The 24,783-nt window shown below is 32.5% G+C and overlaps 1 protein-coding gene across 3 annotated transcripts in view; it reads left to right on the forward strand.

Moving 5' to 3' along the window:
- The window catches only part of LOC134724487 (multidrug resistance-associated protein 1-like), a 37,918-nt gene that overhangs the window by 8,866 nt on the left and 4,269 nt on the right, over nucleotides 1–24,783 (forward strand). For 2 of the 3 annotated variants that reach the window (XM_063587530.1, XM_063587532.1), the window contains 21 exons: nucleotides 1,751–1,928; nucleotides 2,629–2,797; nucleotides 3,536–3,621; nucleotides 4,472–4,537; nucleotides 5,787–5,924; nucleotides 6,702–6,848; nucleotides 7,546–7,630; nucleotides 8,205–8,271; nucleotides 9,247–9,373; nucleotides 9,718–9,894; nucleotides 10,570–10,737; nucleotides 11,816–12,002; nucleotides 15,682–15,736; nucleotides 16,319–16,481; nucleotides 17,379–17,589; nucleotides 18,207–18,517; nucleotides 18,859–19,058; nucleotides 21,372–21,498; nucleotides 22,002–22,103; nucleotides 23,099–23,245; nucleotides 24,299–24,457. In XM_063587530.1, coding sequence (XP_063443600.1) covers nucleotides 1,751–1,928; nucleotides 2,629–2,797; nucleotides 3,536–3,621; nucleotides 4,472–4,537; nucleotides 5,787–5,924; nucleotides 6,702–6,848; nucleotides 7,546–7,630; nucleotides 8,205–8,271; nucleotides 9,247–9,373; nucleotides 9,718–9,894; nucleotides 10,570–10,737; nucleotides 11,816–12,002; nucleotides 15,682–15,736; nucleotides 16,319–16,481; nucleotides 17,379–17,589; nucleotides 18,207–18,517; nucleotides 18,859–19,058; nucleotides 21,372–21,498; nucleotides 22,002–22,103; nucleotides 23,099–23,245; nucleotides 24,299–24,457 — 3,070 coding nt within the window. The remainder of the gene's footprint in view (nucleotides 1–1,750; nucleotides 1,929–2,628; nucleotides 2,798–3,535; nucleotides 3,622–4,471; nucleotides 4,538–5,786; nucleotides 5,925–6,701; nucleotides 6,849–7,545; nucleotides 7,631–8,204; nucleotides 8,272–9,246; nucleotides 9,374–9,717; nucleotides 9,895–10,569; nucleotides 10,738–11,815; nucleotides 12,003–15,681; nucleotides 15,737–16,318; nucleotides 16,482–17,378; nucleotides 17,590–18,206; nucleotides 18,518–18,858; nucleotides 19,059–21,371; nucleotides 21,499–22,001; nucleotides 22,104–23,098; nucleotides 23,246–24,298; nucleotides 24,458–24,783) is intronic. The other variant, XM_063587531.1, reaches the window with a different exon arrangement.

A 24,783-nucleotide genomic window follows, 5' to 3' on the forward strand; every position in this document is an offset into this window, starting at 1 on the left:
CAGCAACTACCGATCATCCTTAAAGTTGAACAGACACATTTGGTAGTGTGATAATGATTGAGAACAATAAACTATGTCATAACCTGGACCTATGGTATATTGTCTATGTTCCGGACCATATGAGTATTTGGACCATACGCGTATGGTCATGACCATATGCGTATACTCATATGGTCCGACCGTACGCGTATGGTCGGACCATATGAGTATAATACTCGTTTGGTTATTAACGGGCCGGACCATATGAGTATTTGGACCATATTGGTATATATTTTTTTCAAATTAGATTTATATAAACGTTTTAATGATACAAAAACTTTATATAAATAACAGTGATGGTTTAAAACATGACAATTTTTTTATTTTATAATCCAAAAACTGCGTAAAAATTAAATATTGATGCCATAGTTAGTTTTCATCGCTAGTTACATTCGTACATGTAGACTTGGATGACATTCACTTCCACACGGTATCATAGCTTACTTGCATCTGCAAGAATTTTGTGCACGATCCTTTTCATTTACACATTTTGTTTGCGAGTGAAAAACAGGACTTTCTTTACGTTGCGTACAGTGATACCGATATCTTTGGCCATTCTGATGTCTACGGTGTTAGAAGCTCTAGATCTCAAATATCGAAAAATGACTGCAATACACCATATTCACAACACAACTTAAATAAAGTAAAAGTATGTTACTTTCCAGTGACTTCTTATGTAACAGTTCATTAAGAATTTTTGGAATTCATTTTTTTAGTCGACATATTGCCATTCACTCGTAATAACAAATCGGTAATGACCATCGGTAATGGCCATCGGTATCAAAATGCGTTTACTATAAATTTGACAATTAACTAAAATCAACTATGTGAAACTTCTCCTTTTTTTATCTCATCTTTTTATTATAATATTGTCTGTCTATAATAATAAAATTTCCTATATATTATAGCGTCTCTTTAATGAAAGGTCATACCATATATGAAGAGATCAGTAGTATTAAAAGTAAACTGTTACAGAGTGTTAATTACCCCGACCATACGCGTACGGTCGGACCATACGCGTATGGTCGGACCATATGAGTATATACCCATATGGTCATGACCATACGCGTATGGTCCAAATACTCATATGGTCCGGAACATCTATATAGTATGGACTTTTTAAAGGCTGTCTTCTAACATAAATCTGAGTTTATCCACGGTGTTATCAAATGAATAGTTGTTAACCAGAAATGTAAACCGCATCTCTGTATTTTATATTCTCGTATGTATTATATATCTTTATTTTAATTGAAATTATAAAAGCATAATATGTTTTTAAAACTTTATAAGTTTGACATCTTGCTATACAACTAAAAATCATGTTTACATCCACTTTGAAATTCTGGTCCATTTCCTGTTACTGTGGATTTATTATTAATATTTGTTGGATACGAATTTTCATGGGTTTCGTAGGTTCAGGTGAACCACCAACTCAACTATACAACGAGTTGCAAATTTTGAGGGATCTGTATGCATAGATTTGCATAATCTGAAAATGAAATAATTTGATCTCAATCCAAGAACAATAATATCCACGAAAATAAGTGGATCCACAGTAATAAAAAAGTAGAGCAGGGTATAAGTAGTATGCAATATAAAACAGTTCGCCCTGTTGTACATGTTTTATATGCATTCTATTTGTTATATAAAATGTAAAACAAAGTATCAAATGGATGTATCAAATTGTCATATTACTCATCTACTATTATAGACTCCTAATTGGCATAGCAAGAGATGAAAAAGAAGAGATCTGGAAAGGTTACATACTTGCTATCCTTATGTTTTCTGTCTCAATATTCAAATCTGTTGTTTTGAATATTCATATTAATGAAACACAAGAAGCAGGAAGGAGTAACTGGGTAGCTCTTACTGCTGCCATTTATAAAAAGGTTGGTGAAATTTGACTTTGAAAAGTATTAGGTGTCAACATTCAGAGCTAAACTCATACAATAAACTATATGATACATCAAACCTTGCTTAAAAGAAAGATCATATGCAATAAGTTCATGGAGAATTTGGCATAAAAATAAACGCTAAACAGGCAGAGTCAATCAAAAAGAAGGATGTCCTGAACGAATCGAGAGATGATGCTTTATTGTGACGACCTTTGTGAAAAATGTATTTGCCGGTCTATAGTAAGGACTATCATGAAAAAGACGGGATTTGCCGCGCTGTGGTGACGACTGTCTCGTTACGTTTGTTGTGCTAGTAAGTGAAAATCTTGCACACTCAAGCCATTATAAAATTATCAAATCGTAATACTGAAAGTATGCGTACGATATAAAATGAGGACGTATCTTTTTAAAATATAAAAGATGAATAGGATAAAATAAGAAACCAACAAACACATCCTACATTGTCTAACTAACATATTCATGATATTCTTATTTGGATTGATTTTTTACAAAATCTATAGAGGAGTCCGAATGATGACATTCATCAGCATTTTAGATTTTGTCGTCGACTGTTAACAATCACGTGGCTAAATGTTTGTTTTCTCTATTGGATTGGGAAAATGAATATTTTATCATATTTATGGTGTAAGTTCTAATGAAAAAATACAATCATGGCATTTGTTTTAATATTTAGACTCTGAGACTCACTAATGCAGCTAAGCAAGATTCTACTGTAGGCGAGATCATCAACTTGATGTCTGTTGATGCTGAAAAGATAGGAAATTGTATGTGGAGTGTGAATGATGTATGGGCCGTTCCCCTCTTATTTTCAATATCTTTTTACTTCCTGTGGCAAACCTTAGGTATGTTAAAAAAAGTGTGAACAATGCGTTTAAGTATAGCTTAACCTAAAATCCAGAAGTAGGCAAATTTACGGCAAATAAATGTATAAACGGAACAACATTAAAAATAGTGATGATGAAGAGATGGTTAACGTCCATCGGCAAATTAAATGCATATACAGACGAAAGCGAGTTAATGTAATATTAAAGAAAAATAACAAAATTACCGAACGTCGTATATTCCTGACTCTGTATATATTTTTTCTTATGTAGAATAGAATGTTAACCATGATTTGTACAACGCCAACAGGTAGAACAGGAATCGTTACGTGCTAGTTTATAATGTAACGGTCCAAATTAAAGGACCCGGAAGAAATGTTAATTGACCAGACACATTATTCATTGTTATTTTGACTCTGAGTCGACCTGTTTTTGTGCGTACTTCATTGTTCTTCATGCTGTGCGGAAGAAACACCAACTACCAACGTTTGATGCTTTAGTGTGAGACAAGTGCCGTGTTTCGAACTCATGACCTCCCACACTCGAGATGAACACGCTACCACGAGTTCGATGAGACGTTTACCAGGACATATAAAGTAGTAATTAATTCGTATAAAACATTATCTTAAAATGGTGTGTATATTGCGTATGATGTAATGCTTATATCATTGAAACAAACGGTATACGCGCAATAATTATAGATGGCAGATGAAGTGATATTGACTCTACTTTATATATATTTGAATTCATATTTTGCAGGACCCTCAGTCTTGGTTGGGCTCATAATTATACTATTATTGGTACCAGTTAATTTTATATTGATGAGGAAATCAAAACATTTGCAAGTAAGTTTAAGAATAATTAAAGTATTTAGAGACTGAGGCTTACGTTCTCTAGGACAAGATAACGTTATGTGGACTTCTGCTCTATGGTAGGGTTGTTGTCGCTTTGACACATTCACCATTTCCTTTCTCAATTTTATTCCTTTGTAGTCACTGTTTGTCATTTAGCTCATGATTATAATTATAATTATTTTAAAAAATCCCTTGTATTTAAATTGTTTGGGTTTTTGAAAATTCATTTATGTTTACTCGCTAAAGTGCTATGGTAATTTTCTGTATTCTTTTCTTTTATCTCTACTCATGTGCTTTGTCTGTATAGTTTAAGTGTCATTGGTATGTATCCTGATAAAAGCAACGAGGGCATTAAGAGTTAACCTAGACCGTCCATCCTTCCGTCTTTCTGTTTTCCATTCTTCAGTTCGTCCGTCTTTCCGTTATTTAACCTTTTGTTTCAAAGCTTGGGGTCATTTGGATACAGGTCCCTAGATACATTCTTTTGTATTAGATTTCTTGTTTTTTTTAAGTATTATGGAACCTCTTCATGACTGTCATTTGGGAAAGGTTCTGAGAGCTATGATACCAGGTTGTTAGCGTCAATTTTCCACATAAGGAATTGCCTTTACAAAAAACTATGACAGCGGTTTTCCATTCGTTTGTCGTGTTTGAGCTTTAGAAGTTGTCATTTCATGAAAGACTATGCATCTTTAATTTGCCTAGAAGTTCTGAGTTCAACTTTCTGTCTATGTTTTAAAAAGAATAGTCTGAATAGGTATATCACAGTAACATACACTATTTGCAAGCGGATGATACTTGTAGAGCTCCTGATTCAATTCAATTTTGATTTTCTTTACAGTTGGAGAGCATGAATTTAAAAGACGCAAGAATAAAAAAGATGAATGAAGTCTTAAATGGAATCAAGGTACGAATAACACATGTAACAGACAGCTTATTTCTTGATATTTTCGTTAAAATGTTTCCGTTTTCATGCAAAATAGTTATATATTTTTCGGTATTCCCAGAAATGAATTAATTGTAAAATAGATTTTAGTTTTGTACGGAGATCGGCAATTTGCAAATATTTAAATGAGTTTTGAGAAAAATAACAAAAAAAAACCCGAACAAATCTTCTATAAACAACATTATACCATCATTTCTATGTTAAAATGTAGAAAATTGATTGGAAAAAAAACAGATTTAAAAAATGGGTGTGAAACAAAACCCACATGAGCCGACACTGAGTGTGTCGAAAGATCAAACTTCGGTTGTTTTCTGTATGATTCATCAAGTGAATATACAAGAGCATGAACTGAAATCGAAAAGGTCACTGAAAAACAGAAAATGACAACCATTCCATTCCATTCTAGGAATCGGACCCCTGTTCCTACCTCTCCGTTAATTCCAACCTGACATTCATGACGTAAATACATCACAACTTACTCCATTCTATCACTAGTATATAAGTTTGGCTGTTCATCTTTAAGTAACTCATTCAAAGAGTATAATTATATGTGTATCACAGATTGATATATTATTGTACAGGAGCCATGATTGCAGAAATTGTAAATGAATTTTATTATAAAATTGATACCAGAATTGTACTATACATGAATCATGAATGTGCATCAATATATACCATGAAGAAACGTCGCTTATTATGTTCCCCTATGTGTTATTCTTTCGTGCATAGATGGAAGCTAGTTACTCAGGATTAGTACCTGCAGCTTTATGCCTTTGTTAATCCAAGCACGGATAACATAACGACATGGCCTTAAAATACGTCGCAAAAAATAATGATTTAATGATGAGTATATTGTTGTTAAAAGCTACTTTTATCACTTTTGTTCTACGTTAAAGCGGTCAGCTTTTACTGGTGGAGGAAGACAGAGTGCCGCAGAAAAGAACCAAACAGCGGTATGCAAACAACTGACAATGCTTGCGTTGTCAATACGAATTCGGAATCAGTTACACTTGCCACGTGCAGAATTTGATTTCACAACCTCAGTGTTTCATTGCTAGTGCACTGCAGTTCAACAAAGTATGCAACTCCGCGACCGAGGTCTTTGTCACAAAGAACCGTGATGTCAGTTATATTATGTTCTACTATAAAATTTAATTAGAAAACTGAAACAAACAATACAGGGATACATTCATTATGTTATTTCACTTAGGTTTTAAAGATGTATGCATGGGAGGAATGTTTTGAGAAGCGCATTTTAGAAATTCGAGACCAAGAACTTCATATACTAGCAGGACGAAAAGGAATTCAGAATTGGATGCATGTGATATGGGCAACGACGCCTTTCATGGTATTTAGATATTAAATAGTTTTTTATTCACTCTATGTTCTATTGATATCAGAAAAGTAGGGTCACGACAATGCTGAACGGTGAGCATAAGTTTATTTGAATCGAGGTTATTTGATAACTGGTCAATAATTTTACCATGGGGTATAATTCCACATATAGTTATATGCTGCACTGACAGCCAACTGAATTATAATAATAACTCACGTTTGTACTCATTTAAACATAGCATACCATGCCGTTCAGTATTTGAAAGAGCTTGTTATTTTGAAAAGGAGTAGCGAACATACTTAATTTTGAGCATAAACTGTTTGACCTTTAAATGAATCTAGGAATTTAAAATGCAATCGTGACGATCTGAAAGATCAAGCCCTTTGGAACTGATATGTACAGTATTTTCTCATATTGTTCTGTCTCAACTATCTCAATGATAAGGAAACGCAGTAAATGTTCACAAACTTCTGAAATTCATTCCCGTCCGTCTGTAATATATGTTTTCGTATGTTAGTATAAAAAAATATGCTCATAAGTTTTGTATTTGCTTTAAACATTCTAAATCTTATCGTTTTGAGCACTTGATGGCTAATAGTTAAACATAGGATGTTGGTTTTCTTATAACATGTATAATGTTTATTTTTTTTATTTTTTAGGATTGACCAGCAATCACATTAATTCAATCTGATTACAAATCTGCAATGTAAGTTTGCACGATTACAATAAATATTTAAAACAAATATATAGAACATGTTGAATTCTCATTATTTGCTTTATTTGTTGCAGATATCGTTGTGCACATTCGGAGCTTACGTTTTGATTGATGCCAATAATGTCATGTCAGCAGAGAAGGTGTTTGTATCTCTATCACTGTTCAATGTACTTCAATATTCACTGCATCTTCTACCACACGTGATCAACTATTTTATCCAGGTAAGAAATTATTATTACATACATTAATACAGATAATTTAAGGCAACAGGGTTAGAAACAAAAACCGAGGACGTAAACATCAACTATGAGGGATATTAGTAAAATTATAAAAATATCAAACTTCGAAGAAAATTAACAACGAAATCTGCATAATCAAACACATTTCACGAATCGTACAGGCATTTTCTTATAAAGAAATTAGTGAATTCAACCTGGTTTTATAGTTATCTTAACCTCTTACATGTATGACAACTGCATTAAGTTCCATTATATGTACAACGATGTGTGAACAAAACAAACAAACATAATAAATAAACATGACAAAAACAGAAAAGGTATGCATATAGACAAAGCACATTAGCAAAAATGATAAACAAAAACACAAAGAAGGAAACCAACATAATAACAGAAACACTGACCAGTAACTATAAAAACCCAGCCATTATACATAAAAACGGACTATTAGATAACAATTGCAATATTACTGACTCTGTTCAAGACATTGTCCAGATTCGTGTAAATTTTACATTATTTTCTTTTTAACTTTGGTCTTGTATGTTTTTCAACAGCTTATTGTTTTGGTGCGTTCTTATGTATTTCCATCTTTTTACTTTAAGAAAATATTGGGCTTAATGTTTGACAATATGACATTTAGAATACTAATAATGCAAATAATGACGCTGACAGATTTTTTTAGACAGCTGTTTCTTTAAAAAGGATACAAGACTTTCTGAATAACGAAGAACTGGATACCAGTATAATAACAAGAAACATTGATTCAGGTTGGTCAAACAATTGGTAGCTACATTTGTATACTACATTTAGAATATTATCAATTTAACAAAACCCGTCATAAGCATTTAAGGCCATCTTCGATTAACAAAGACATATATCTGTATAAAGTTGTGTTATAAATTATAAAGTTTTTTCCTGTTTTTGGAAAATTTAACAAATTCAATATGTAAATATATATAACGACTCGATATGGAACGCCTCTTCAATAATATTCGAGGCCAAAGTATTCGAATATCCAAAATCTGTCACTCAATCTCAGTCATCACTGAAACAGAGACTGCTAACTAATGTAATTAACATACATGTAGTAAAAACTCCTTCTGATATGTTTTAATTGACTTTTTCTATCCTTTTTGGTATTGTATGTATATCTGTTTTGCAAGGAATTGTAGCCTTGCTGAAAAAAAAACAACAAAGCTAAAAATGTTCATTATCTCGAACTTCTTATATTCGACGAAGTATCGATTATATTACATATCAAAGCATGCCTATTTGGCTGAGTTTTCTGGGCTCTAAATAAGATTTTAACACGAAGATTTGAGACCTGTTTTACTCTTCTAGAATATGGAATAACAGTTGAAGATGGAACATTTATTTGGAATACAACCATGGAACCAACTTTGAAAGAGTGAGTTTATTCGTTATTTTGCTTATTCCTTCCAGAGCACATTTAGTATTGCCCTTCCCCTTTTATAATTTAAGCGTACTAGTGGTATGATGAATTAAAGAAGGTTAATTATTGCTTATGTTAGTTCATTCATCCTTCTTCGCCCTGGTATATAGTTTTCGTTTCAAGTGTACTTGTTTTGTGCGACTGCAGTAGCAGAGGGGGCATTAAGTTTTACCCTTGTCCGTATGTATGTACGTAAGTACGTTCCAAAATTTGTTTCCGTTCTCTACCGCTTGTTTGCCTCAACCAAATACTATGAGACTTAAACACACTGCTTACTACCACAAAACTCAGATCAAGTTGGAATTTTTGTGGCGTCATTTTCACTGTTCTACAATTATGCCCTTTATAAAAGAAACAAATGCATAATTTTTAATTCCGTCTACTTACTTATAAGCTAATGAAATGAAATATAAAATACGGTGCTTAATATCACAAAATACAGGTCAAATTTGAATTTTTGTAGCGTCACTTTTAACGGTTCTAGAGTTAAGCCCTTTTATAAACCTAAAAATTGCAAAATATTAGTTTCCGTTCTGTAACTGAAGTTGGACCTAACCAAACATTATGAATTATATACACTATACTAACTACCACACCACTCAGCTTAAGCACAAATTTGAGTAGCATCATTTTGATCGTTCTTGAGTTTTGTCCCTATATTATGTTTTATGTAAGCGGGGGCATCATCTGTGTCAATTGGGGCACATTCTCAATCTATTGAAACTTGTCTTTCGTTATATCCTTCGTTCCTCGATTCCTTTTGTTTTGGCTGTGGAATGAAGTTTTGATTTTGTTATTATATTGTTCCCCTAGTAAGGTTTCTTGTTGCATCATTTACCATCATTAAAATAAATGTTAATTCATAAAAATCTTAAATTAGACCAATATTTGTTTCCAATAATATTATTTTCTTATAATACTCTTTTCTAGCATTACGTTCAAAATACCAGAAGGATCACTTGTAGCAATAGTTGGTTCTGTTGGAGCAGGAAAATCCTCGTTGTTGTCAGCCATACTAGGTGAAATGGAATCAACAACAGCAAAAGTTAATATTAAGGTAAACGACTGATTTCTAAATAACTTATTCAAGACCTCTTGTTCGGTTTTATGTAGCTTGTATAAACTAGAAATTAGAAGGTCTATGTCTCTTTTACCAAAATATTCTTATTAGTTATTCTGATATGTGTGACTGATGAGTATTTTTACCCTGTAGATGGTTTTTGTTAAAAGAGCCGCAGAAACATATATCTTAACAAGAATATTTTCATCTTTCCAATTGTTAACTGCCCAAATATAGCTTCGTATAGTATGTAAATGCAAGTAATAATTTGAAGATTTTTTTTATAATCAACCTTTATCATGAAATGTCCGCACAACTAAACTGGGTAATACTCAATTCAGGGTTCGATTGCATATGTTGCTCAACAGCCATGGATAATGAATACAAGTTTACAACAAAACATTCTTTTCGGAGAAGACCTGGACAAGAAGAAGTACGAATATATTTTAGATGCATCAGCTCTTAGAAAAGACTTAGAAATGTTACCCGGAGGAGACCAAACAGAAATTGGTGAAAAGGTAATTTTGTTTCATAATAGTTATTAAAGATACCAGGATTATATTCATGTAAATGTAGAGATTCATGAGGATAAGTGAAAATTATTCTGAACATGCTATTATAATGTCATTCTATTTCAACATGTTCAAACAGAAATAAGAGGATGTGGTATGAGTGTCAATGAGACAACTTTCCATTCGAATCTCAAATTGTAAAAATAAACAATTACACTTCAAATTAAGCCCTTCCACACATAACATTGCCTTACACCTAACAATAATCATGTAATGGAATTGAAGCATGTGAGGGATTTATATGAAATTTATTCGAATATTTCAACAGTTGCTTTCATGGTGAAGTTATGCGAACTATAATATAACAATATCCATATTCCTGACTTTGTACAGAACATTTTTTAAAGAAAAATATGGTGGGTTGAATCTGGTTTTGTGGCATGACAACCCCTCCCCCATTTAATGCAAAGATAAATATAACATTAAATGACAACACAACATTACAGGACTACAAGACAAATTGGACAAAGAAACACACGAATAAAAGCTACCAAAAGGCACCCGGTTTAAAGTTTAATACACCAAAGGTGCGTTTCGTCCACACAAGACTTACAAGTGACGCCCAGATATTTAAAACAAATATAATAGATCTGTTTTTTTTACATTTCATTTCATATATAGGGCATAAATTTAAGTGGTGGACAAAAGCAAAGAGTCAGTTTGGCCCGTGCTGTGTATCAGAATGCTGACATATATTTACTTGACGATTCTTTAAGTGCTGTTGATGCCCATGTTGGCAAACACATTTTTGATGAAATCATAGGCTCAAATGGGCTTTTAAAAGAAAAGGTATATGTTTATCTAAATGTCTACGTATATTAAATATGTTTCGTCTGTCTGGTTTCTAAGTGCCGGACGTCTTCTTCAAAGAGGCAATTGATAACAAATTAATAAATAAGTCGAAGAAAATTCGGAATTTGATGCTACTGTCATACAAGTGAAAGGGTTAGCGCTTAAAGACAGCTTCATTCAACCATTTTCTACATTTGAAAATACCTGTGTCAAGTCGAGAATATGACACTTGTTGTCCATTAGTTTGATGTGTTTTATCATTCGATTTTGACATTTGATTAGGGACTGTACGTTTTGAATTTTCATCGGAGTTCAGTATATTTTGTAATTTTACTCTTTTCTTTCGACAAAACCTTGAAAGAAACCCTTTAATTTTGGAATTGATACAATTTTCTCCGGAAGGAATTAGCATACACAATTGTTTTATATATTTGATATAATTTGGGTTTTGTATCCGATGATTTATTTTCTAAATTGTCTTCCGAATTAATTCATTTTTTGTAAAGCTACGTTCCGTTTTTATTTATTGTAAAGTTAATTATGTTTTGAACTTTTTCTTTTTATACTCAAATACCTTCTGGATATGTAAAAGATATTTCCACCAACGTGCTCAGATGAGAACTAATATAGACTTCAAACGTCCAATGAATCATTTGAAAAACGGGGACAAGGCATATCATTCTTCGAATACCATTATATTCGTTTGCTCTAACTTACATTTACAATTGATACGAACAATTACAATTATTGTAATCCTGCTATGCGATAAGACATGGCAGATAATCAAATGAAACTAGTATTTAGTTATATCAAAAAGGATGCAGTATTTAATCTGTACTATACGACCGGTATACCTAAACACGGAAACGTTAGGCAGGGTTGAGTTTACTTATTTTTTCAGATTACCTCTATATACATGTGTTTATGGTGATGTTCATTTTATTGTAGTCATTTCATAGAAAGTATGTGTTCACTCCAAGATAATATTTCTCTTTACGAAGAATAGAGAAACTGTAACTTATATGATATTCATTAAAACCATGATAACACTATGAATGATGTCCTATTTATTTAGACAAGAATACTTGTTACGCATGGCCTAAATTACATACGGAAAGTCGACATCATCATAACAATAGTAGATGGCCGAATCGGAGAAATAGGATCATTCGATGAACTCACTGAACACGATGGATCTTTTGCAGGATTCATGAAAAATTATTTGGCGGAAGAACTGAGTTCTGATGATGAACAAAACATAGGTAAATTAAGTCACTAGTAGTTTGCAAATTATCATATCAGTTAATTCCAGTCGTTGATTTTAAACCTTTGTTGGTGCTGTTGTGTGGATGTAAAACCAATTTGTCTATTGAGCCGTAACATTTCAGCATGCACGAACGTATTGGTATTACCTCAGATATATAAAAAGTAAAATAACAACAAAAACGCAAAAAGAAAATCAACATGAATTCGTTAAGTCGTTTCAAAATTGGCTGCATTTAAAGCAGAAACATATCAAAAGAAATTAAAAACCAATTGTTCAGAGAACCATTGATGGTCTTTCCACCAGTAAGGATCTTTTTTTATATGAAAATATTAAAAATTTGGTTTTAAATGTCAATTGAACCGTCAAATGACAGCTTATTGAACGTTGATTCCAAAAATGTATGGTTTCTATGGAAAAAGATATAGATAAGGGAGATAATTGTTAACTTCCGGTTCAAACGACGTAATTTCCGGTATAGTTTGATAGTTTAATTGACACTGATTCCAAAAATATATGGTTCTATATACTTTTACATTTATTTAGAACAAAAAATAGCTACTTCCGGTAAACAAAAGGTCACTTCCGGTTGGCTTTTACAAGGTCACATTGCTTGCAACCTATTGCAAAAAGTCCCATGTCTTTATCATGTATACATATGAGGTAAAAGCAAAGGTCAAAATCTAGAACGTTAATTTTGCCAATGACCTTGAGCTCAATTTCAAGGTCATCAACCAAGGACCTCAAATCAAAAGACTTTAGTCCTCTACTTTATATTGTTTATGAGTTATATTACCATACATATGATATTAGATATAAAAAGGGGGAAAACTCACGTCAAATGTCTACGTACCCTTTCGACTAAAATGTATGTGTTACTACATGTCGTAACTAACAATTTTATGAAAATATTTTGTCAATATCTTATATGATTTCTGAAAATAAGAGATAACAAGCCAAAATCAAAATTTTGATCATGACCTTGACCTTTGACCTTGACCTCATTTTCAATTTTTTGGACCAAGGACCTCAAAACAAAAGACCCTAGGCCTCTAACACTTATGGTTTTCCAGTTAAAAATGCATATCACTTATATCAAATATAAAAGGGGAAATAACTCTCATATGGAGTCTCCGGATAGCTTCAGTCAAAACAAAGCAAATTATCCTGAGGATATAACGAGCAATTTGGTAAAATAAATTTGTCGGTTTCTTATACGGTTGTAAATATTAAGCGATCACAAGAAAAACAGTGTTCGGGGAGATAACTCTTACATTGAAAAGATTTTGGTTACACGGTGTCAGTTTCAAAAGTGTATTAAGTGTTCGATATCATATACCATATATCTAAGCGACATCTTGCGAAACAAAAAAATTGCGAAGGAACAAAAAGTTGGCGGAAGAAAAAAAATAATAATTAAAAACCAATTGTTCAGAGAACAATTGAAGGTCTTTCCATCAAAACAATGTATTTTGATATGAAAAGTTGTTAAACTAAGTTTAAAATGTCATTTCAATTGTCAAATGATAGCTCCTAGTAAACTGATTCCAAAAATATATTGTTTCCATACATTTTTTTTAAATAAGGGAGATAATTTGTTACTTCCGGTTTGAAAAATGTTACTTCCGATTATATTTGAATATTTACTTGACACTTATTCCAAAAATATCTGGTTCTATATACTTTTATAGTAATAAAGTACAAAAAATGGCTACTTCCGGTTTACAAAAGGTCACTTCCGGTTGTTTTTTTTCAAGGTTAAATGGTTTGATACCTTTTTCTAAAAGTTGTATATCTTTATCATGTATACATATAGAATAAAAGCAAAGGTCAAAATCTAGAACGTCAAATTAAGCTATGACCTTGAGATCAATTTCAAGGTCATAAACCAAGGACCTCAAATCAAAAGACCATAGGTCTTAATTATATTTAGTTAATGAGTTATATCACCAAACACGTATTTTTACATACAAGAGGGGAGAAAACTCCCTTTTACATTCAACGTACGCTTGCAATCAAAATTTCCATCTTACGACATGTCGCAACTAACAATTTAGTAAAAATAATTTGTTGATATCTTATACAGTCTTTGGATATAAGTGAAAATAAGCCAAATTCAAATATCAGAATATGACCTTGACCTTTGACCTTGACCTAATTTTCATTTTTTTGGACCAAGGACCTCAAATCAAAAGATCCTAGGTCTCTATCACTTATGATTTATAAGATAGAAATTCATATCACTTATATCAGATGCATAAGGGGAAATAACTCTCATATGGAGCGGTCATATCGCTTCGGTCAAAATAGGACAAATCATGCGAAGGATATAACGAGCAATTTTGTAAAATAAATTTGTCATAATCTTTTACGGTTGCGAAGGAGATGCGCTAACAAGGAAAACAGTGTTTGGGGAGATAACTCCTACAAAGAAAAGTATTTATTTACGCAGGGTAAATTTCAAAAGCGCATAAACTGTTCGATATCATATACAAAATATCTAAGCGACATATTGCGAAACAAATGTTTATCGCAAGAACAAAATTAGGCGGAAGAAAAAAAAAAAAAAAAAAAAAAAATAATCAGAAGAAAAACAATAGGTCTTTCCACAGAAAAGTGGAAAGACCTAATAATAATAATAATCAGAAGAAAACCAATAGGTCTTTCCACGGAAAAGTGGAAAGACCTAATAAAAAAAACCCGAGCCATTTACCTGACTTTATACGGACATTTCCTTCTGTAAAAAACAAATGATAAAATAGACTAGGTTTTATAGCTTGCTAAACCTCTCACTAGTATATATGACAGTCGCAACACATTTCTTTATACTTAGTATTGACAACAACAAAATGAGCAAAAATAACCCCAACAAAACAAGCGAGACATTCTACGTAAAACGTCAAAAACTGGAGTACGATAGTAAACATCGTTATATAATCTTAATCACTATGATAGAGGGCCAAAAGATAACAGATGAACAGTCAAACTTATAACGTCGAAAATCAACTGAAAACGCCATGGCTAAAAACAAAAAAAAAACAATCAAACAAATAATAGTACATAAGAAACAAAATAGTAAAATAAAGACTGAGCAACACGAACCCAACTTAAAACATAGGGTGATCTCATGTGCTCTGGAAGGAACATGAGATCCTGCTCCACATGTAGCACCCGTCGTTTTATATAAAAAAAGAAGATGTGGTATGATTGCCAGTGAGACAACTATCCATAAAAGACCAAAATGACGCAAACATTAACAACTATAGCTGTTTTAAGAAAGACTCACAAAACATAAACAAAACAGCAATTCGCTATTACATATATTACAGAGTATATCTTATTGTTAACAAGATCACAAAGTTGAAAGCATCTCGTTTGTTATAGATTTAGATAAACACTTAAAACAAATAAGTTCTGAAATGTGATTTATTTGTTCTTGAAATTGAATGTAGCATCCATGAATTGTTTGAGTAATAACGGCAGCGTAAATTTGACATGGATGTCTGAAATATTTCAGAAAATTCAGAAATTGTTCGAAGTTTTTACTTTTTGCCAAAAAAAATAACTAAAATTTCCCATATTAGTTTCATATCAATCAGCATACAACGGTTGTCAATGTAGTTTTAATAGATACTTTAAAAGTAAAACAAACTTTTTTGGGCTTTTTTCTTTCTTAGTTTCGCACAGACCATTAGAAAGAATCCCCACAACTGACGAGACAATCATCCATAGGTAAGTAAACAGCCGATGCCAGCGTACAAATTTATGTCTATGCACCACATGTGCAATTGATGATTCTAGTATTCAATAAGCGATATTAAATAAGAAAAATCAACCCACAGCAATGTCAAAAACAATTATAAAATAACAAACAAATTCAGATATCGACAATTCTACCGACAATCCAACACATTGTAATATATTTTTTTTTAAATTTACCTGAACGAAAAGTCCCTGATGAAATGGCACAATCAGAAGTTCAAACGAAATGATAAAAACTCTTATATTCCCAACCTGGAATAGGCATTATCTTATGTATACAATGATGGGTTGAACCTGGTTTTATAGCTAGCGCAACTTACCACATGTATCACAGTCGCGTATAATTCTGTCATCTTGATAACAATGTGTGTATTGTATTCATTTATACACTTTATTGCGGTCGATTATCAAAAACAGTACTATGTTAACAAATGTGACAGCGTGTGTCGAAACTTGTATATATATGTATTTCATTTTACCACATATGCATATTCTACTTTCAAAATAAATGGAATTCTAAATAGATAATTATAACTCTATAAATCATTTCAGTACACATTCAGATATTGTACACAGTATAAGTGATAATTCAAATATACCAATAGCCAGACAGATGTCACGACAGATGTCACGACAGACTTCATGTGAGAGCGAGTCGTCAGAAGTTTTGTTGCATAATACATTGGTACAGGATGAGAATACAGAGTCAGGATCGGTATGGAGAACTTATTACTATATTGTCATATACATCATATTTCAATAAAAACCATGCTTACAAAAAGATAAATTTTCATATCATGATATTCGCTTGAGAAGGAAAATTATCGCTAGAAACTTAGGACGCACGTTGAGGTTGCTAATGAAATTGACATGAAATTGACAATGGGGTTATAGGTGAAATAGCGAGAAACAGATTACCAGTGGTTATCTCAACTCGTTTGCTTTTTTCGCTTTCACCGTACCGGTTCAAGCGAAAAAAATCCATCTCGTTGAGACGATCATCGATAATCTATAAATCAAGTAGTTAAGCGTGACATTTTTAATGATATATGTAATGTATTCAATGAGAAAATAACACTCTATTAGTTGTCTGCTTCGGAATTTACGCACTTTTCTGATTTAGAAACTTTGAAACACAAAAAGTTTATGCATGTTACAGACAATGATAAAAAAAAATATTGAAACACGCTATCTGACAGGTAGAGACATTACAAATGATAGCACAATCCATGTAAGGTCAAAGCTGTTATTCGTTGCATATCGTACACTGATAGGTGATTAGAAATCATTAATAATTATAACGGAATTCATATTTATCTCACACATCTCCTAATTAACTGCCCATGTGCAAATCAAAACGGAAGCTCCACCCGATCTGTTGAAATAACATTGGTAATAGAAATTTTGAAAAAACCTCGAAATCCGATATCGACGAAAATTGGTACTCATGAAAACAAATGAGTCTACAGTAATATGTTTATCACACAATGTGATAAGAATGATAATGTTACTTAGGAATTGATTCGTATAAATGTTTTTCATCTTTAACATTAATTCTCAGGAGTTGTAGTAGTGAGAGGGTTTTGAAAAACAATGTTTGTATTCATTCCAGGTAAAATTAAGCGTGATTATGACCTATGCAAGAGCTGTTGGCTTTAAGATTGTAATAGTTATATTAACAATGAATATGGTTCATGAAGTTGCGGAGATGTATTTAGATGTATGGCTTAGTAAATGGACACAAGATCATACAAACGGAACAGATAATGAAACTCAAAGAAACATGAGACTTGGAATTTATGGAGCTATAGGACTTTTTAGAGGTAATTGGAATATCAGAAACATGTTATTCCGTATCAATGGTACTATTTATCATAATATGTGTTACTGAGAAGTTTCACCCTTTATTTTTAGGAGGTTTATACAAGTACTCAATAGGGAAAAAGTAAAGTACTGATTTTGAAGGGTTACGTCCTTCTTTTCGGACCACGTTTACTTGACATAAGCATAATTGGTTACATTTAACTTTCTTTTCAACTCTTTATTCACATGTTACCAATGTGTCTTTAACAAACAAAACAACTGTCTGGCGTATAAAAGTTTAATATTGGTACATGAATCTATGATTAGTTTCTGTACTAGACATTTCATTGTTTGTAAAGAAATCAGGAAGGAATACGCATTCAAATAACTACAATTAAAAGATGTTCTACACTTCAAAACTATTAACTTAAAAAAGGATTTTTAAATTATAATATGTTTGGCTCAAGCACCACTCAGGAGACAGTTATTGTCGGAATTCGCTTCAACGGTGCTTAAATATTGGAATAATAATGTATAATTTATCGATAACCAGACAACATTGGCTTTCGTGTAATATTATTTTGGAGTACATCCCCTTATTCGACACTGAATATTATACTTGCCCTTTCTTATCCAGGTGTGTCAATTTTTATTACGGAAACCTTTGTTACTTATGGACTGATAAAGGCTACTAGAAAACTCCATAAAGATTTGTTACGTAACATCTTGAGATCACCAATGAGTTTCTTTGATACCACACCGGTAGGCAGGATTGTAAACCGGTTCTCGAAGGATATAGAAACTATAGACGACGAACTGATCTACCAGTTTAAAGACGTGGTCATATGTCTGTTATTAGTTTTGTGTAATACAGTCATCATTAGCACCGGGACACCTCAGTTCTTATTTGTAATGCTTCCAGTCACCGTTGTGTATTTCGCCTTACAGGTAAATGATTGTTTATGATAAAGCTTCAATTGAACTACTGTGGCCAACCACATAAGCTTATATACTGAAGTTCTTCTTTTTTTCTTTACTAGTTATTTGGTTTATCGTCGTATGTGCTAAATAACAGTACTTTATCATAAACTTGATAATTTACAAATGATTAACCTTTTTTCGAACCTATTGGATTCGGTGTAGAAAAAAAACGTAATCTGCAGCGTAACATTACATATTTGTTATGATAACACCCTCTACGTTTTGTTTTAATAGCTATGTAATTACAAAATTCATAGTATCTGCTTTCACTGCTTCCCTATAATTAAGACTCCATGATATATTTTCAGCGCTTGTACGTTTCAACATCTCGACAACTAAGGACGATGGCATCTTCAGCTCGATCCCCTATATTTTCACATTTTGGAGAAACCATTTCTGGATGTTCCACAATTCGGGCCTTTCAACAGGAGAAACGATTTATGACTGAATCAGCACGTCGATTTGATGAACTCAATACTCGTCGTTCTCTTGCACGATCAGTTGAAAAGTAAGTAGTCCGCAATGCTTATAAACTTTCTACTTGTTTGGATTTCTACTTATTTTGATCTAAGTGTCTCTGAGGAGTCTTATGTTGCCGACACGCCCGTCTGGCGTATAAAATTATAAGCCTGGTACCTTTGGTAACTAACTTTTGTTTTTCCATTAGACATTGTGGCCGTATAATACATTTGTTTTGGTCATACGTATACTACATTGTAAAATGTAGCTTAATTGTTTTATCGTCATAGCTGATCTGTTATTATTTTTGTCATCTTTTTGTTACAAAATATTATTTACGACAGGTCATTCTGAACCGAAACATGTTTATCCGACACCAAAATTTTCTTGTCATTGGTACCAAATTAGATTGATATTACGGCGAACAGAGATTTGATTGGGGGCAGAATTTTATCTTGTAGATTTTGTACTGTTTTATATTGCATGAAATTATCATAATGAAGCAATAAAATGCTATGAGTTACAATTTATGACAAAAATAAGCAAAGACCCATCGAAACAACATCTTATAAACAAATTTAATAATACTTTTAGATATTTGGATGATATTTTGGCTCTCAATAATGACGACTTCAGTATAAAAATAAAACTGAGAATGGAAATGGGGAATGTGTCAAAGAGACATCAACCCGAACAAAGACAAAAACAACAGCAGAAGGTCACCAACAGGTCTTCAATGTACCGAGAAATTCCCGCACCCGGAGGCGTCCTTCAGTTGACCCCTAAACAAATATATACTAGTTCAGTGATAATTAACGCCATACTAATTTCCAAATTGTACACAAGAAACCAAAATAAAATAATGCAAGATTAATACATAACAATAATACAATTCAGTATGTATATTAAAGAAATTTATCCTATTGAACTTACTTTAAATAAAGCTAATACTAACAATGACCACTACCCTTTCCTCGATCTTGATATCTATATCACTAACGGAAAGCTGACTACTTAAATTTATGATAAAAGAGATGATTTTTCATTTCCAATCGTTAATAATCCATTTTTAGATGGTGACGTTCCCTTGTCGCCATCTTACGGTGTTTATATATCTCAACTTGTAAGATTCGCTCGTGTATGTTACAATGTTTTAGATTTTAACGAGAGAAATTTATGTATTACTGAAAATTTATTACACCAGGGTTTTCGATATCACAAACTAGTCAAAACATTTACTAAATTTTACCACCGGTATAAGGACATCATTCGCAAATATAGGTCAACATGCAGACTTCTTATACGTTCAGGTATTTCACATCCATTATTTTATGGAAATATTCTTTATAAAGCACTAAGGTGTCAGTATTCACCTCAGAAACTAACAAAACCTTTGAATAGACTTATTAAGAAGGGATATAGTTACGATACTGCTGTCAGGTCATTAAAGAATGCATATTTTGCCGTTAATATTGATTCACTTATAGGGTCTTTGAATCGAAACTAAACACATTTATTCAAAAACCAGTTATGGCATGACACGGATTATGTTCTTATATATGTTATGATGGTATGATACTAAACCCCTAACGGGAAGGATTGTGCCTGATGTTCATATGATGAAATCATAATCTTTCAGTCAGTTTAATTGAAGTTTGGAGCTGGCATGTCAGTTAACTGTTAGTAGTCTGTTGTTATTTATGTATTATTGTCATTTTGTTTATTTTCTTTGGTTACATCTTCTGACATCAGACTCGGACTTCTCTTGAACTGAATTTTAATGTGCGCATTGTTATGCGTTTACTTTTCTACATTGGCTAGAGGTATAGGGGGAGGGTTGAGATCTCACAAACATGTTTAACCCCGCCGCATTGTTGCGCCTGTCCTTAGTCAGGAGCCTCTGGCCTTTTTTAGTCTTGCATTATTTTATTTTTGTTTCTTGTGTACAATTTGGAAATTAGTATGGCGTTCATTATCACTGAACTAGTATATATTTTTTAAGGGGCCAGCTAAACGACGACTCCGGGTGCGGGTATTTCTCGCTACATTGAAGACCTGTTGGTGACCTTCTGTTGTTGTTGTTTTTTTCTATCTGTCTATAGTCGGGTTCTTGTCTCTTTGACATATTCCCCATTTTCATTCTCAATTTTAATATTAAATAAAAACACTACAAACACATTGCAAAACAAATTTTGTCAGCAGCGTTTACAAACAGATAAAACATTACACATTAGTAACAGTATCATTGTATAGATTTTTCTAGTTTGTGGTAGAATCCTCATTATTATGCGCATGACTTCATTTTACATACGACATCGTCATAGCATTAAATAGATATTTTATTCTGTTTCTTCCTGAACAGATGGTTACACATCCGACTAGACTGGTTAGGAAGCATTATAGTGTTGTGTGTTTGCTTGCTAGTTGTAGTAAATAAGGATGATATCTCTCCAGGGATAGTTGGTTTGGCTATTACGTATGCTTTGAATGTAAGTAAAAGTTACCATTTAAGAGTCAGATAAATCATTAATTTGAAAACAAGATATAAATGTCCGTTGCCATAGAAACAGTCTTCAAACTACAATACTGATAATAGGATGAAGCAACGCAAAAAATACCAGAAACATATTTTTGTAACTTTCCTATCATTTCTAATATGGTGTGTGATTAACAAAAGTTTCAGTTGGGGTGGTGGCACAGGAAGGAAAAAAAGGAAATTGCGACTTATGAGACATTTAAGAAACTATATACTTGTAAAAAAAATATGCTTCAAATTTTGATAGGGTCTTTGACATGCCACGTTTTGCATGACAATCGTTTAACGAGAATTTCCAACCATCTTGTGTGTTTTTATGTATGTGTGTGTGTGTGTTCTGAAATGACTTCACGTATATTTTTAGCATTATATCATTATGTGTGTGTAATTCGTTAAAGCAAAGGTAAACTTGTTATCCAGTATGATCGTACTTTTCGTTTTCTTCATGCAATACAGGTGACCAATTGCATCGAATGGTTGGTAAAATTAACAACGAATGCAGAAACCAATATTATATCTCTGGAGAGAATCCAAGAATACTCAGAAACACCTACAGAGGTATGATCCTGATAACAGTGATGTGTTTTACGATTGTGTAATATATGATTTACTCATCATCAATATACAGGAAACACATATTGCATGCCAGACGCGCATTTCGTTTGCATAGACTCATCATCGACTCTCGAATTAAACAAGTTAAAAAGACAAAATAAAGTACAAAGTTGACGAACACTGAGGACCAGAAATTCGGAAAGGGTTTGCTTAATACTGCTACGATCTTCTACTGAGGTATATTAACGTTATCTCTATGTTTTTATTACAGTAATTTCTTCAACCCGACTGGAAGATAAGCATATAGATAAGTAAACAGAATGATATCACATTCATGTTATTTCTGAGTCAATCACAACTATCTGACTATGATTTTGCCTAATTTCCAACAATATGAAATAACGTATCAACGTAACTTGATAGAAATACCACGACGGCTGTCACATTTAGACTAAGATCTGCCAATACCCAAAGTGCCTCTGAATATTTTTGATGGTTTTTGTGTTAACGTTGCTCAGTCTTTAGTTTTTTTCCTCTTTGGGGTTTTGTAGGCTGCTGTTTTCGTTTGGTCGGTATGCGGTTTGTTTCGTGGTGTTGTTGGTTTCTTTACATATGAATTTGAAAATCTTTTTTGTATTATATTTATCTTCCACTTTTTTTTGACAACTCAAATTATAACAACATGAAAATAATTCAGTTATTCTAGTGTATGGTCGATATTATAAGGGTAGGAACCTACGAATTGTTAATCAATAGTCATACATGTATGTACATGAATATAACACTACATCGGTTTCTTGCGTTCGAGGCAATTACGAGAGTAACAATCATCAAGAACTCTTAACTAAAAACATATGAAAGCCTAGACCGACACATATGGAGAAGAAAGGGACCTTATATATCTTAAATCATTAAAGCTAAATCTCTTACATAAAATAATATTTATACTCTTTTTAAAAACCACTATTTTTCATTTTCTTTTTTTTCTTTGCTAACAGGCTGAATGGGTAGTGGAAAATAAAAGACCAGAACATGATTGGCCAAATGAAGGAAACGTTGAGTTAGATAATTACGGTGTTCGCTATAGGGAAGGTCTTGAATTAGTTTTGAAAAGCATAACATGTAAAATAGCTCCATGTGAAAAGGTAAGTAATATATAGTAGCTATACTAATGTTAGTAAACATGGTAAATTCTGAAATGCTACTCCAATGTTCTTTATAACAATTATACAATTTGTAACTTAATGAGATTCGTTAGCAGAACACAAAAAATTGGACCAAATAGAGACTATTTAGTTAAATGGATGACTGTTAATAATCTTCAACAAATACAATATAACAAAACTTATTATGTAGCTGCATCCCATTAGCGCATGCATACGACTAACAGTACTATAAAAGCTTGGATTTCCTACTGTGACTTCCAAGATAGAGGATTGATCATCCTTTTCCACGCATGTGAAGCCACATAATTAGACTTATCACAAAGTTGATACTTACGCGAACAACTAAGACGTGTAGGGTGTCACATGTGCTTACCATTCCGGAACACCCAAATTAACGCCGGTGTTAGGTGGATTCGTGTAACTTAATCTTGAATGTTGTATGTCCTGTTTTGTATACTTTTGGTTGACTTTTAGTTGTTTTCGTTCTTTCGCCATGACGTTAACGTTGTCAGTTTTGAAATAGAATTATAGATTTAAACATCTCTTTCATATCTCTTGCCTTTCTTTGCATCTTGTCTTATTCGGTTTGACATAATATGCATTTCCGATAGTTTCAAAATCCATCTGTATTTTGTTACATGTAAACACGTTTGATTATTGTTTATTTTCAAAATTAAGAACAATTCGTCGAACGAATGTTATAAGAATAGAGAAAATCATTGCAACGATATCCACAGTCCAGTAACATGATTGTACTTTAAAAATTAAATGTAACTTTAGATTGATATAAAAAAATTAGCCAATTGTTCTAAATTAAGGATTCACAAGTAGTTCGGATTTCTAGTCCGAATTTTATCACACATTAGATCCTTTCAGTTTAATCAATACTTTTTCAGAAATGTATAAGCAGTACTAATTCCACTAGAATTACCCGTCATGTTGATGTTTCATTAAACTGAATCCTACTGCGGTACTCTAATATCCCCGAATGTATATGCTTAATTACATTTTATTGTACGGTTTACATGGCAGATTGGTATTGTTGGTCGAACAGGAGCTGGGAAGTCCTCATTAACCATGGGCTTGTTCAGAATTATAGAAAAAGCTCAAGGACGGATCATTATAGATGGTATCGATATTTCTACGATAGGACTGCATGATCTGAGATCAAAGATAACTATTATACCACAGGTATATATGAAAATGCACCAATATTCATAACATGCAATTCTACACAATATAATATTAGTTACATAGTGTGTTAGTGACCTAATACGATATCTACGGGGTCAATAAATTCCATATGGGGCGACCTATTTGTTGAATTTGGACTAGAGCTGTCTCATTTGCAATCAAACCGCATCTTCTTATTTTTATATTGAAGTGTTCAAAGGTTCAAGTTTAAGAACCTACTTTCATTGGTCTGCACAAAAAACTAATGTAAACATTTAATATCAACAATACTAATAATATCAAACAGAACTTTCAATGCATTTAAACAATCAAATAGTGCCAAA

The sequence above is a fragment of the Mytilus trossulus genome, chromosome 7 (assembly GCF_036588685.1).
Source record: "Mytilus trossulus isolate FHL-02 chromosome 7, PNRI_Mtr1.1.1.hap1, whole genome shotgun sequence".
NCBI classification, from domain to species: domain Eukaryota; kingdom Metazoa; phylum Mollusca; class Bivalvia; order Mytilida; family Mytilidae; genus Mytilus; species Mytilus trossulus.